General features: G+C 39.4%; 2 protein-coding genes across 2 annotated transcripts in view; both read right to left on the reverse strand.

Annotated features, from left to right (window-relative positions):
- Positions 1-3,110: 3,110 nt before the first annotated feature.
- On the reverse strand, positions 3,111-9,964 carry mettl1 (methyltransferase 1, tRNA methylguanosine). Its single transcript, XM_005739539.1, has 6 exons — positions 9,733-9,964; positions 9,385-9,512; positions 9,105-9,289; positions 6,107-6,220; positions 3,671-3,772; positions 3,111-3,355 (listed from the first exon to the last, which is right to left on the reverse strand). Exons 1-6 carry the CDS (start codon positions 9,810-9,812, stop codon positions 3,230-3,232), a joined length of 735 nt encoding a protein of 244 aa, XP_005739596.1. The 5' UTR covers positions 9,813-9,964; the 3' UTR covers positions 3,111-3,229.
- Positions 9,965-11,068: 1,104 nt separating this feature from the next.
- The window catches only part of LOC102210829 (E3 ubiquitin-protein ligase MARCH9), a 10,327-nt gene continuing 6,823 nt past the window's right edge, over positions 11,069-14,572 (reverse strand). The window contains exon 4 of the mRNA XM_005739540.1: positions 11,069-11,934. Within this exon, the coding sequence (XP_005739597.1) occupies positions 11,615-11,934 (320 nt within the window). The 3' untranslated portion in view covers positions 11,069-11,614. The remainder of the gene's footprint in view (positions 11,935-14,572) is intronic.

The following is a 14,572-nucleotide window of genomic DNA, read 5'->3' on the forward strand; positions in this document are numbered from 1 at the left end:
CTACGTCCATCCCATGGGGAATGGGAGCAGTAACAAAGGTGTTGCGTTTATATTTTTGTTGAGTGTGTTTTGCTTGTGGCTAGGGTTTGTCACCAGCCCTATCCATGTCTGCGCTAAACAAAGCTAGTCAGCTGCTGGAGGTGGTTTCATAACTAAGATACAGTACACACAAAAGAGCGCCATCAATCTTTCATCTGGTTTAAAGATATTGTTTTATCACTGTGTAGTGCCAGAACTGTAGCTTTAAGTTGTCGATTATGTTATGACAAAATAAGTCGAGCACCTGCCTCTGTAAAGACGTTCAGGGGGATTTATCTTTGACCCCAGTAACATTCCAATATCTGGATGTCACAAATTCTTTTTGGGTGAAACAAAAGTAAATCCACACTTTATTAGTCCTGCCAAATGCAAATCATTAAGTTTCCCTTTCCTGGATTCCCATGGAGAGCATTTAATAAAACTCTTATTTGATGACCTGATAGCATAAAAATGTTGCATGATGCATTGATTTGGCTGGCTCAGATGGGTTTGTTGCCATATGGCTAAAATAAGTGTCAACAGAAGAGCGGCTCCCCATCGTCACACATTTGATGGACTGATTAACGTTCACACCATAAAAAAGCTGGTAATACTTCCTGTATTTAGCAAAGAAAAAGAAAAGAAATTCATGAACAACAATCACATTACTTGGTAAACTGGATTAACTATTTTAAAAATGGATCAAGTAAACTGTACAATACTAATAAGCTTGAAAGTCGGTATTTGCCATGATCCCCTTTACTCTTCAGCACATCCTGAATTCTCCCAGCCAGCCAGTCTTATATGATCCCACACTGAAACAATAAAGTTGAGGTCCAGGCATAGTGCTCCATTGTGTGTTATTCTATCCAGGTATGCTTTTACAGCATTGGCAGTGTGTTTGAGGTCACTTTCATGCTAAAATTAAAGCCACTAAAACATTTTACAGAGGATATTGCATGGTGGATCAACATCTGACTGTATTTTTTCTGCATTCGTAATTCTATTCATTTTGACTAGTCCCCCAACACCACTGGCTAAAATACAGCCCCAAACCATTACAGAGCCTCCACCGTGTTTTACAGATGACCGTAGACACTCACTGTTGTACCTCTCTCCTGATGTCCTCCATACATCCTGATAAAGACTTGTTTATGTCAAATTTGGATTCATCAGACCTGTTGCTGCTGATTTTCAGTCCAGTTCTTGTGTAATTTGTCATAACTCAGCCTTTTCCTTTGGAAATCGCAAATCACACAATTATGACAAATCTTAACCACATAGCAACAAACCCATCTGAGCCAGCCACCCGTCCATTGTGTGTATTTCTGATTTGGCTTCAGTGAACATTAGATGGATGAACTGCAGGTCCAGATGCATCTCTCAGGTCCTGTGTCAGGTCTCTGCTGCATTTTGTCCTTCTGTCCTTCACTTATCCAGTTTCCTCCAATGTTTTAAGGACATACTATGCACCATGCTGTGATATGCCAAGTCTTTGGCCAATAACTCTTTGGAAATCAAGCTGTTGGTGCAAAAATACTATTTTATGCCAAACTGTGTTATCTTTGGCAACTAAAGAAATGGGAACAAATCATGCGTTTACGTGACAGGCTGCAATTAACAAAGTGCCTAAAGATACAATTTAAAGTGCAAAGTTGTCTGTTATCTGTAAACACAATGCTCATTCATCCCTTGAGTTAGGTGCATTTTTTTTCCATTACTGAAAGACTCATACGACAGTGTTAAATGGCTTTACAAAAAAGAAAATTGACTAAAAAAGGCGGAGATACAAGGACTGAAAATGACTGTAAAAGCAGCCAATGTCCAAGGAAAACGTTTGAAAGACCTCCAGAAACCCTGGAGAACTATTGCTTAAGACCACTATAATAAAATTCCAAGAAAGCCTGGCTCCTTGGAATCAAAATATAAAGAAATGTGGAGAGGCTTGAGAATTTGCACTCCATACATACTGCCAAATGTGGTGAACAAAGGATACAAAAGTGGAAAGATTTCTAATTGTGATGACGACATGTATTTTGAGAGCTTCTCTTTGCTTTCAGCTCAAGTTTTCCAGTGTCTGGGTTTCAAACATGAAGGCATGTGCTGTCCTGTTTTTGTAATCACCGCAGCCTGCAGCAGCAAATGGGATTCAAATCTGCCCAGCTCCCTTTCCAGACTCCTGACTATCTAGCAACTTGGAATGCTGAGTTAAAATGTTTAAATGAACACAAAGTTAGCATTTTCACTGATTATATAATTGGACTTTATAATGGAACATGCACTGCATTTGTAATGTAATCCACTCCAAAAATATGGCATGCTGTGCAGTGAGGTACAACAGCCAGTCTAACAGTTCTGTGTTTTAGTTAAAGGGAGTAAAATGCTACAGTCTTATTTTGTGTTGATATGATACAGCCATACAGTCTATGGATACACGTACATAGAAGAAGTTGATAAGTTAGCACTCCAACACCTCATCCAAGTATTGAAGGCATTCATGTGACAGCACATGAGAAACTGCTAAAGTAATTATTGGCTCCAAAATACCAAGATGGCAATGGTCACTTGAGCCTTGAGGCTTCCAAACAGGAGTTTACAGTGGGTGACAATCATTTATATACAGTCTAAGAGTGAAAACTATGTGCCTTTTCAAATATTTGCTTGTAATCCAAAGTTAAAAAACCTGGGAAGGGTTTTCGCAGCACAGTTATCAGCGAAGTCTGCAGCACAGTTTGATAGGTTTGGGTTTTAGATAACAATATTTAACCTGTCCATTTTCATTATTATTCTAAAAATAATGTTAGTAAACAATTATGAATATAGAAATCGAGTCATTAAATGCATTTAAAATTTTGTTAGTAGTTTTTTTTTAATTGAAATACTGTACATCTTTACATGACATCCAAAACCAGCATGCTGACTTTTGGCGAGAGAAACTAAAGAACAAGAGAGGCAAAAAATTAGAAAGTGTAACCAAACACGTCAGATCCTGTCATGTGCTACGTCTCTTTTACAGTCTGAGAAAAAAACAAAAAACAAAACATAAATTATGTGAAAAAGCCCCCCCCAAAATTGTTTTTTAAAAATCTGCTAATATTAAAAGGGTCCATTAATAAAAGAAAAAAAAAAAATCAGCATTCATCTGGTTGGTGAAAAATCCATCAGCAGAGCAGCTGAACCCACGCACAGATGACTGCATAAGGCCTTTATTTCAGGAAATCTCATGTGGATCCTCAATCCTCCGGAAAACTGCAAGAAAATTCTTTCCTCCATTTCTCTGCACTTTCTTTCCTTCCTCTGTGCAGGTACCCAGACGACTTATGATGACATCATCGGCCTGCCAAAAGAAGATTTAGGATTGAATCACATCTAATGGTACAGCAGACCAAAACGTGCACTTTCTGACACTGTTCAGTAACTTTTTTTAGCAACTTATTCTAACAACTTACCACCATTCTGCGCTTTTCTGATCAATAATAGAAAATTTATGTTTCTTATTTAAGGAAACAGTGCAATATTTTCTATTCCCCCCCCAAAAAACTATTTCCTATTTCATATCCTACTTTTGACTACTTTGCTCGAGTGAGCAGCTGAACACCAAATGCTGATGTCATGACCTGCAAACACAGCGATGCAAAGCATGTCAACGTACCAGTTCTTCATCGACGACCCGCGTGAACAGTGGATGTTCACTGAAGTGCTTCACCATCCAGAGGTGGACTTCCTCCACATCTGTGATGGTATATACCAAACCCTGACACAAACAGACAAACACACAGAGACCATTAACACAGCTCTGAGAAAAATACTAAAACTTTGCTATTTACTGATATGAACCCATTTATCAAAAAACAAACACACTCACTGCACTGATGAAAAAATAACAAACACATATACGAGTCTCTTTTTCTTGACACTGTCAGACATTTCAGACCTGCAGTTAGTTATACGGTTTCATCACCTTTGGAGAGCAATTTATCTCTAAAGATAAAAATAACCTAATGCCAACACAGAGGTGAATCACCTGTGTCAAGGTAGTTTACTTTGGAGACCGTGCTGATAAAATTACTAGAACTTGGATTTCTTTGAACACTTTGAAAAGGCACAGATTTCCACACCAGTGCATGTCAGCACGTATGTGTCTTAATTTCCAGAAAAAGAAAAAAAAAAAAAAAGCAGGGTGAGGGACGCCGTTTTATCCTGCCGTTCTGAAAATACCCAAGATTTAAAACTTAGTCACAACTTAAAATTAGACTTGTTTTGGTTTGAAACTGCCTCTACAAATGAGTGCACACTTGACAGCCTCCGCTCCCACCGGCAGTTCTGGCTGCGAGCCAATGCTGAAGGCCCTTGTAGAGTTTGCACGCACACCTGCGCACACACAACGTATGTATGCACACGTGCATCAATGCCCACACACACACAACGGAGGAAAAAGGATCAATTTAGACACAAGCCTTCCATTGTTCCCCACAACCTCCATCAGCGTTCACCCCCAGTGTCCCACTGCTGCCTTGACAGCTCTGAGAGGCAGGACTTGGGTGTATAAACCAGTTGTAGGCCACACCGGTTCCCACATTTTATTTCCTGTGAACGCACAGGTTTGTACACAGTTCAATTATGTAGGAAACTAGAAGAAATGGTAGTTTAACTCTCAACTGTGACCCATAGTAGGGAAAAAAATATTATTGCATATATGGAAAAACACTTACAGTAATGATACAAGCTAAACCACACTGTTTTAAGTGGTTATTGTAGTGATACACTATCAATTTCCACTGTCAACAAATTCCATTAAAAGCTCCAAACCATCAGTGAACTCAGCCTATTAAAGCAGAATTCATGGTAGTGCATTTGTATAGGTTTGCGTTGGTGTTTGGATATACAGAGTGAAGGATTATGGGTATACAACCTACAAAACATATACAGAGCCTAAGTGGGCTTGAACAGAAAGGGCAGCAACAGTAGAGTTTACCGCAGAGAGAGATGTTTTCAACATTGTTAACACTCCAGGGCACGCGGAAGGACCAACAGGAAGCAAGAGTAGCCCACAGACGTCTTTATTTACACATTTTTGACACTGCCCCCCGGTGACAGTAACACAGTACAACATGGAGATGGCGGTCTGCAAAGCTGTGCAGCTCACCGTAGGATCAACGCACAACTACGCTGGTCTCTGAACAGCTGTTGTGTTTATCCAAAGACATACGTGAACCATACTGCAGCACTGAAGAAAATGTTACTTTAACTGAAGCTCAGCGCTAATGCAGTAGCCATTCTGACTGTGCATCAATCTGAGATTTCCTTCTTTTCATACACATTTCAGTAAAAATGACAACCAATCAACATTTCTTTACTCCAGGTGACTGAAGCAGAAAAAATGTGTTTTTTATGTTAGTTGTTCATAGTTTATCTGAAGCGATAAAATTATTTGTGCATTTCCAATTTTAAATGATAAGCAAGAAATACTGAATAGTTATTTTTTTATTTATTATCCAGTACAAGTGAGAAATGTAATGCAAAGCTCAGCACAGAACCCTAAGCTATGTATTTTTTCCACTCATTTAAAAAAAAGCATAGATTTTATCTTTAGAGTCCGACCGATATCCAAGTTGATAGTTTCTATTTGTTGATTCATTGGTATCTGCATTTATAATGGCCTGTTGCCCACCTAAGGGCACTCTACAAATTCCCTGTTGGCAACACGTTTTCGGAACGCCACATACACGACAACCCGCTGATCCAAGCAGTGTCGAGCAGAGCGTCAGTGAGCAATCCAACTTATTGTAGCAATAAAAAAAGATTATGTTTAAATGCAATTATCATATCATCTTAATAAGAATTCATAAATAACTACATATAACAAATCTGTTATGTCTAAAAGCAAAAAACAAAACAAGCATTAGCTGTTATATCAGATTCTCTTACATCCCTAAATATCGGTATTTGTCTTAAATATCCGATATCGGTCAGGTTTTAATTACATTGAAAGAAAACTGGAAGAAGGACAATGTTTTACATTTTTGTCTGATAAATGATGCACTAATGTTCACTAAAAACTTGGAATAAGCATAACTCAAATACATACCCCTACTCTGAGCGTGTAGGCGTATTCTGCCAACAGAGTGGGACTAATGATCCTCCATTTGTGCTTGGTCTTCTTAAAGTGAGGGTCAGGGAAGAGGAAGAACATCTTAGTGAGCTGAGAGACAGAAACAACACGGTGACAGTCACACAAGCAAGGACCAAACAAAGTGTAGGCAGTTTTATTCAACTATATTTAGCCATGCAACACAACAAAAGGTGAGCAAATCTGGCCCCCATAATATGCTGTTGAATTTTACGCTGAGGATTGAAAAGTGGAATTTCCCTCCTTGATTTTTTTTTTCCCTTTTCTTCCCACAAAGTTCCCCGTGTCTCCGTCCTTGACAAGTGTACAAGTGCAGGCTCTGTTCATATTTGTCTGGCTGATATATTAAAAATACTTCCAGTCACTTTTTATTAGTTAAAATAAATAACATCAGGTACAGACAGAGAGTTGTGGGGATAATCACCGGGGACGGCTACAGCCTCAGGGGCTCCTTCAGTGCTGACAGAAGGTGGAAAAACCTTCAAAGAACTGAATTATTTTTGGGTTACAAAACACACCAACAAGAGGGAGGAAACAAAGAGTTTGAATCTTTTAGAATACACTGTTCCGACACTTGAAACACGGCGTGCATGTGGGAAGGATTGTGGCTAGATTTCCATTTCTAGTCTGGGTGGTCTTCACTTAATACTGTCACTTTAAAATTTGAATGATTTTGAGCCTATTGTAAGAAAAGGTAGACACCCAACGTTAAAGGAGGATGCAGCTGCACTGTTCAGCTCTGGGAAAAATATGAGCCAAGAGGTATTAATGCTTAGAGGCACTGAAGCTCTGCAAAGTTGCTCTTAGCACTGTTCAAAGCCCCAACTTTTTCCAGCATGTCCTATTATTTTAAATGACCTGAAATTGCACACTAAAATATAAATACATTAAACAAATGTGCATGTTTTTTATATGAAACACCTTCATGATTTGTGCTCCATAAACGTGTCACTGTTACGCCTCTTTTTCCTCCTTTAGTTGATACCCACACAGGGCATTTGAGGTGAATTTTTTTATGCAGGATACCTGAATGAACCCTGGTACACTAAGCCCACTGAGCAGTCTAATGCGGGTTTCAACAAGTCAGAGCGCTGCAGCTAATTGGGCCGGATAAAAGGCGTCTCGCTCAGCTGATGTGATGTCAGTCAATGACCCCATTGTTGTGAAATCCCTGGATTTATTGGACCTTGTATAAATTAATTCAGTCCATATGTTGAACACGTGCATATTCTTATTACCTTGGCATGTCCAGCACAGACGTCAATTTAACGTTTTTAAAGCCCACGTTGGCTGAGCCATTTAAAAAAAAAAAGGTCAGGTTTGTATATGTGCTCTAATTCAATAACCTGCACATAATCATATCAATGCTGGCCCTATATATCAGGTAGGTGCATGTGGTTTTTCCTCTATTCATAAAATGCATTAGTGCCACAAAAATGGTGCCGCAGTCATATTCTTTAGGTTTGCTAGAGAATTGTAGAAGCTGAAATGTAGATTTTTGCAGCTGATGCTGATATCAATTTTTTGGGAGTATTTATATGCCAGCTGGTAAATATCCACACAAAGAAAGAAAGAAAGAAAGAACGTTTTTCTATTTTTGCCTCTGTACACCACCACAAATTTAAATAAGGCAACCGATATGTGACTGAAGTGCAGTGTTTCAGCTTTAATTTAAGGGATTTAACAAAAATAGGAATTACATTTATTTATATACACAGAGACTCAAAAATAATTGGCTGATGAGCAGCTTAATTTCTATGTGAGGCCTGTTTTCTCTGTTATTTTGTGACAAGTGAAGCAGACAGAATGTCTTAAGTTGATTCAAAGTGTTGAATTTTTATGAGCGCTAAAGAAATACCAGTGAGGGAGGTTATCATTAGGCTGAAAAGCTAAAATAAACCCATCAGAAAGATAGAGATAAACTTCAGGAGTGGCCAAATCAACAATCTGGTGCATTCTTAAAAAGACTGAATGCACTGGACAAGGTCAGCAAAAATGAAAGACCACAGAAGACGACTAAAGCTCATGAGGACAGAATTATTTCCATGGTTTAGAAAAACAACTTCCCAGAATGATGGAAGGAGAAACGTACGGAGATTGAGAGAAACGGCTCATGATCCGAAGCATATCAGTCTAGTGTTTCTTGATGACGTGACTGCTGACAGAACCAGCAGGATGAACTCATAGCAGAGCATCTCAAGGGAGAGAACACAGAATTTGGTCATGTCTGAGAGTTTTACACTTCAAAAATCCCATTTAAAGTCACGCTAGTTTGTTCAGTTTATTTTAAGTGTCTGAAAATGAGGATGACGCATACATACGTGTAACTCCTAAACAGTTAATGCAAACTTTTTGTTAAACCTTAAAAATCTGCACTTCATTCACATCTTGATGGTCTGATTTAAGTGTAAGAACTACATATAAACTGTGTTATAGATGAATGCCGCACCGCAGACACCGACATCCAGTGTTATTATCTTATTCAAGAACTGAACATTTCATTTTAAATGTGTTTGATATTTGGGGAAAGGTATTCTAATTTGATATGTCAAATGTGTTTGAAATGCTTTTAATTTCTTTAAAAACAAAAGTGAAAAACTGCGACTGATCCAGAAGTGATTTCTAACATTTTGCATTATGTTTGATTGAAGCCAGCCTGAGCCAGCTTTGGAAATTTAAGAGTTCTAATACGAATTCCAACAAAAAGCTCAATTAAACCAAATTAATAATGTTCCCTTTTTAATTTCTTAAATCACACTGCTGCCTTATAATGCCCTCATACTTAACCTTTTTCACTAATCCATTTTATGCGGGTAAGAGACCAAGAACATTTTTTAGGGGACTAATCTGCAGCATTTTTGTGAGCTCGAAGCGAAATATTTCTGCAGGAATTACTGAGCGAGTTAAGCCAAAAGACACCTCTGCCGTGCTGATTCATTAAACAGCAGTAACCCACCTGTCCTTTACAAAAGAAGTTGGGGAGGTACTTCATGGCATTGCTACGAATGCAGGCGATGTTCTGGTAGCTCGCTGGATTTGAGGCACGCAGCGACTGGATACGATCCTGAACATAATCTGACACTTTCACCCGGATCTCCATACCCAGGATGAGCTTATCTGGGAAGAGTGGAGATAACTCCACTGGAGTGCAGAGAAAATAAAGACACAAACATGATGTAGATTACGGAGCAATAAAAGGCTGAATGTGGTCTTTATACACAGGCTGTGTGTAGTACCTAAAAGCCCCCCATATCCACATCCAATGTCAGCAAACTCGACTCGAGGGGGCTCTGTCTCACTCAGGCTGCCAGTGAATAAGTCTGGATACAGCTTGGACCAGTCCATTTTATCAGGACACACAGGGCTGAAGAGCAGGAGGAGAAAGTACATCACTATAAACAGTTTTCCATTGAATCGTATTCTGCGGAAGACAGACCCCTTTTGAAAATAAAGGATCCATCAGCAGCGATCCTCTATTTCCTGTTTCTTTTACGTTATCTGTTTGTTTTATTCTCACACCAATCCAAACACTCAGAAACACCTAATCGTGCTCACAGAGAGCCGTGCACATGGAGCTCACTCACTAATCAAAGGTGTGGTGCGCCATCGGGTTTGAATGGGCTCGCTGTCTGTAGTAACGCTTCTGCGGCATGGACGAAGCCATGATGGATCAAAGGAAAGATGTTAATGCCGACGATATTCAGGATGTTCACCCAGTTATGAACAAACTGCCGGAATCTGCGCTCACTCACGCTTGTTTCCACTCTGTTTGTTAGTCGCAGGGTTCTTTCGTCATCACCAAGCGTCCGCTCGGGGTTGCCAGGTTTGCTGATACCGGCTGAAAAACTCAACATTACAGTTTCTTTGTTTTCAAGTGATTTGTGTTGTTTTTAATGTTTACTGATCTATTACAGAAACCACAAAAATATGTAAACAAATTTTACCTGCACAAAGATAAACGTAAGTGTAAAAATACAACTCCTCCCTAGTTGTAGGATGGATGAAATGACATTAAAGTTCTGTTTCTCTTCATGCATTCTGCAGTTATGTGGCTATATATAGGGTATCAGAAAATTCTGCCTCTGACCCAATGGGAGCTGATCCTCAGTATCTTAGCTGTTCCTTGGTCTGCTGTCTTCTGCACAGAAACCTCGGATGTTGTGCGTGGAACCTTTTAGAATCTTATCTTCCAGTTTCTGGGTTTGATCTCCTAGTGCTCCCATTACTACTGGGACCACTTTTGACTTTGTCTTCTACATCTGCATCAGTGGTTCCTTCAAGCCCCTAGTACTTCTCTGTTCTCTATGCTGTCCACTGGGATGGCCACATCTATCACAGCTGTGGTCTTCTGCTCCTTGTCAGCCACCACTGTGCCTGGTTGACTCGCCAGCAGCTGCTTGTCTGTCTGGAAGTCCCACAGGATCCTAGCACCTTTGGTGGTGTCTCCCGTATGTGGCAGAGATGTTCTTGTACACTATCTCAGCCACACAGCACCTTTGTACAATCTGCAACTTGGGTGCAGCTGGCTGTGGTAGACCCCTGCCTTTATAGATCTGATTCTTAGGGGCCACATGTATTCAGTCAGAATGACATCCAAATGTCTTTACTGTGGATCCTGGTGGGCTGGACAAGGGACTGGTGCGATTTGCCTTGGAGTGTTGTTTTCCACAATCCCAATGAATTCCATTTTGGCCCTCTGGTGTTATTTCCAATGCCTTGCTGAGCTGTGCTCATGTATTGACTCATGTGCATCCTCAGTTTACTCAGTTTGGTTAGCACATTTTTTTAATATTAGGATTTTTACTGACAATTGAACGTTTAAAGCATCAAACAGTCAGATCTTTGTTTCCTAAATTGAGACGAGACAAAACCTAGAAAATAAAATGTGACATTCTATGCACTTTTAACACATCCTAAAGTTTTATTGGGCATTTTCTTGACTTATCCATCAGTTCAACTTTAGGTGAAAACAGCACAAGTTGCCAAGATCATGGCAAACCCTCAGACATACACAGAAACATTAGAAGGGGAACTGCTACAGTGGTCATACGTAGAAGCACAATCATTATCACCATCAAACTCTCACTTACATTGTCAAATCCTAATCAACCTTAAAAACAAATCCAAATCCAACTTTTTCTTTTCTTTTCTAAGTAAAACAAACTTGTTTGGTTACATTTTGAAACCTTAGTCATAGTGTTAAAAATGGTTACTTGCTTTAAGAAAGAATCTGTTCAAAATCTTTTTTTTTTCTCAATTCACAGGCTTCACATTTAAAGTCTCAAATAAAAACTTCAAGTTTCTCACAAAATAGGTAATACTCATCCTTAACTCCAGCAGAATCTGAGAAGGAAATATGAAAGTGGAAGTTCACGGCAGTGTTTATATGGCAGATTGGGATTTTATTTAATTAAACCCCAATCAACACTTTTCTCCTCCTTAAACATTACAGCACTTTAGTCAGCTTCATACGGTGGTCACTCTCATGACCACCTCATGGTTGCTGCTGTGCAAGTTGTTGGGTCTTAGCTGGCTAAGGAAATGTAAAACAGTGTAGCCACAGTGGTGGTTGAGAATAGTCCTGATATGGCGGTTTGCCCTCCGGCTGCTGTCTGTGACAGTGTGAGAAGAGTTCCTCTCTACTCGAACAGTGCTTTTGCTGCTGGAACTGATGGGATCCCCTAAGTCCTTTGCTTTGTCATAATTCAGCACTTTCCACTTCTGGTTCACCGCCTGCCAGCGCTTAAAGATCCGGTAGACAGATGATCCTTCGTGGATTATAAGGCCTGCATGTGAAGTTCAAAGGCAAGAAAAGAAATGTTACTGTAGGCATTTAAGGATGTAGAATGTTTCTGTCCTCATCTGTGTTTGTGTGCAAACCAGAACATGGTGTGCGATGTGTGCTACAATTCCCAGGTTAACTGACATGTCTCCTTGGAATAGTGTGCAGCGGTGGGCAACAGGCTTTGAAATATGTGTGCTCTCATATGGTGTGTGTGTAAAAAGTGTTATCCTATTGGCAGTGCCATGTATTGGAGTCTGAAAGATTTATCAGAGGGCCAATCTTAGCAGCAGGCTGTTATTTCTGGCCAATATGGCGATGCTGATCTATCAATGTCTGAATTTATAACAGCTGATAAATAAAAAATTTAAAGAGTAAATAAGTGACAGGAGAAACACCAGTCCACTATGTCATGAGTGTTAATGTTGCATAGTTTGTCCACTAGAAGGCACTTCCTGTCAACTTCCAGCAACAATAACCAGCTGATCAGAGCAGAGGCGGGCTGAGCATAAACAAGTATAGCGGCCTGAGAACCAGCCTATTCATTTATGTCCTCTGTAATGGACATTTGTTTTTGGTCTAGATATCGTTTGACTTATTTGAGCTACCCTACTAAGTCCTGATGCACTAAATAGAGGACATCTTCCATTGATATCTCATGTGTTTGGGCCTCTTTTAGCTCCAAAGAGGAAGGAAATCACACACAAAAAAATTAATTTGGAAGATCCCTTTTTCCTTGGTTCTCAGGAGGATATATCAGAATATTTTATATCACCAAATATTGGTATTGGTTTCTGTCTCAAAAATTCTATATCATTCAGGCTCTGATATAAACCCTGCTGTATTACAAAGGCAGCACACTCAGTGTAATACCTGCGTGTCAGACCAGAGTGTTCCTCTCACCATTGTCTGAGTACAAAAAGTTTTAAGGCAAACTCTTTCAGTTTTCTTCAGTGTGAAATCCTAGTGTTAACTTCATCCTCTTTGTGCTCCAGATTCGCTTCATCTCCCTGCAAGCCCCTGATCCTCTTTGGTCTGCCGGCCCTCCATCAGACCTTCATTCTATGTGGCCAAAGCCATTCAGGGACATGCTCTGCTACAATTCAGATCTAACAACGCTAACTTTTTTTAATATTAAAGCCACAAAAGCATCTATTCAAAATGTATTTGGTTTTATTTACAAACCTAACAAGAAGCAATCTTAATATTGGGGATGATTGGTTTCCCTTTAAAAAGGAAGTAAGCAACCATATTAAATTACTTGTTATAAGGTAAGTTTGGATATGGTAACTGAAAAAAACCCCAAAATAAAATAATGTATCTTACAGGATGTAGTGCAATTTTGTGTAATTATAGGGAATATACTTTTTGAGCCCCTCAAAAAACTGATTGTCATTCACATAGCTTGGAAATCAGTGATTCTTTGTGTATAATCATGTACAAAGGTTTTTGATAATTTTTGATACAATAGTCACCAGACTGCAACAGATGAAGCTATTAAACAGCAGCTGTAGCAGGTTTTGAAACTACCTTAAAAATCAGTGCAAGTTAGAATTAGACTCTGTATGTACTCTAGCCAAAAAAGTCACACATTCTAATATTTCACTGAACCGTCTTTAGCTGTAATGCATGCATTTGTCTTGGCATCGCTTCAACAAGCTTATGCAGTGTCACAACATTAATTTTCATCCTGAGTTGCGTTAATTGTTCGCCAAGATTTTGTACTTATGAGGGAGTCGGACCGCTGCGCAAAGTGTTCTCCAGCACATACACAACATGATCAGTGGGGTTAAAGCCTGGAATCCATGGTGGCCAGTCCATGTGTGAAAATGATATTTAATGTTCCCTGCACCACTCGTCCACAAGAAACCCCAGCAACACTTGGGCAGGCATGCCCCCACAGGCTTGGACGGTATTAGGCATGATGGTTGCATCACTTCATCCCTTGTCTTCTTATCCTGATGCAATAAAAGACAACACGACCCTTTTCCATTGCTCCAGAGTCCAATCTTTATGCTCTATAGGCAAATAGAAGCCTTTTTTTTTCTCCACTGATATGTGGTTTTCTTAAGGCTGCACAGCTGTTTAGTCCCATTCCCTTGAGTTCTCTTCACATTTTGCTTCTGGAAACACACTCTTGCTTTCATCAGTAACCATAAACAAAGCTGCAGGTTCTACTGTTGATTTGCTTTACAATTTGATTTCACTAAATATTTAAACAATCTCTGACCGTTTGATCATTCGAGTTTTCTTTTCTGACCATATTTGTTCCTCGAAGTTGATGGTAGTAATGCCGTGCACCGTTCTTAATATGATTTCTGTAGTTATAGTAAGTACATTTTAGTAGCTTGATGCAGGCCAGTAATTCAACCCATCTTTTTCACGACAACGGCAACCTGTTGCCAGCCCAAACAGATAAATCACTGTAGTAATGATCCAATGGAAAACTCCTAAAGTACCTATTTACTTAGATAAACCAAACTGTTGCCCTTTTTTGGGAACCTTGCAGTGTATATGGACTCACGACAAATTACTTAGAATAATCACCAAAAGATAAATTCTAATAAATTATTGGGAAATTGCAGAGTTGTAAGATAAAAAGTCAGATTATGCAAGAATGGCACTCAGTTTGATAACATTTA

The sequence above is a fragment of the Pundamilia nyererei genome, unplaced genomic scaffold (genome assembly GCF_000239375.1).
Source record: "Pundamilia nyererei isolate P.nyererei 1_Seehausen unplaced genomic scaffold, PunNye1.0 scaffold00092, whole genome shotgun sequence".
Lineage (NCBI taxonomy): Eukaryota > Metazoa > Chordata > Actinopteri > Cichliformes > Cichlidae > Pundamilia > Pundamilia nyererei.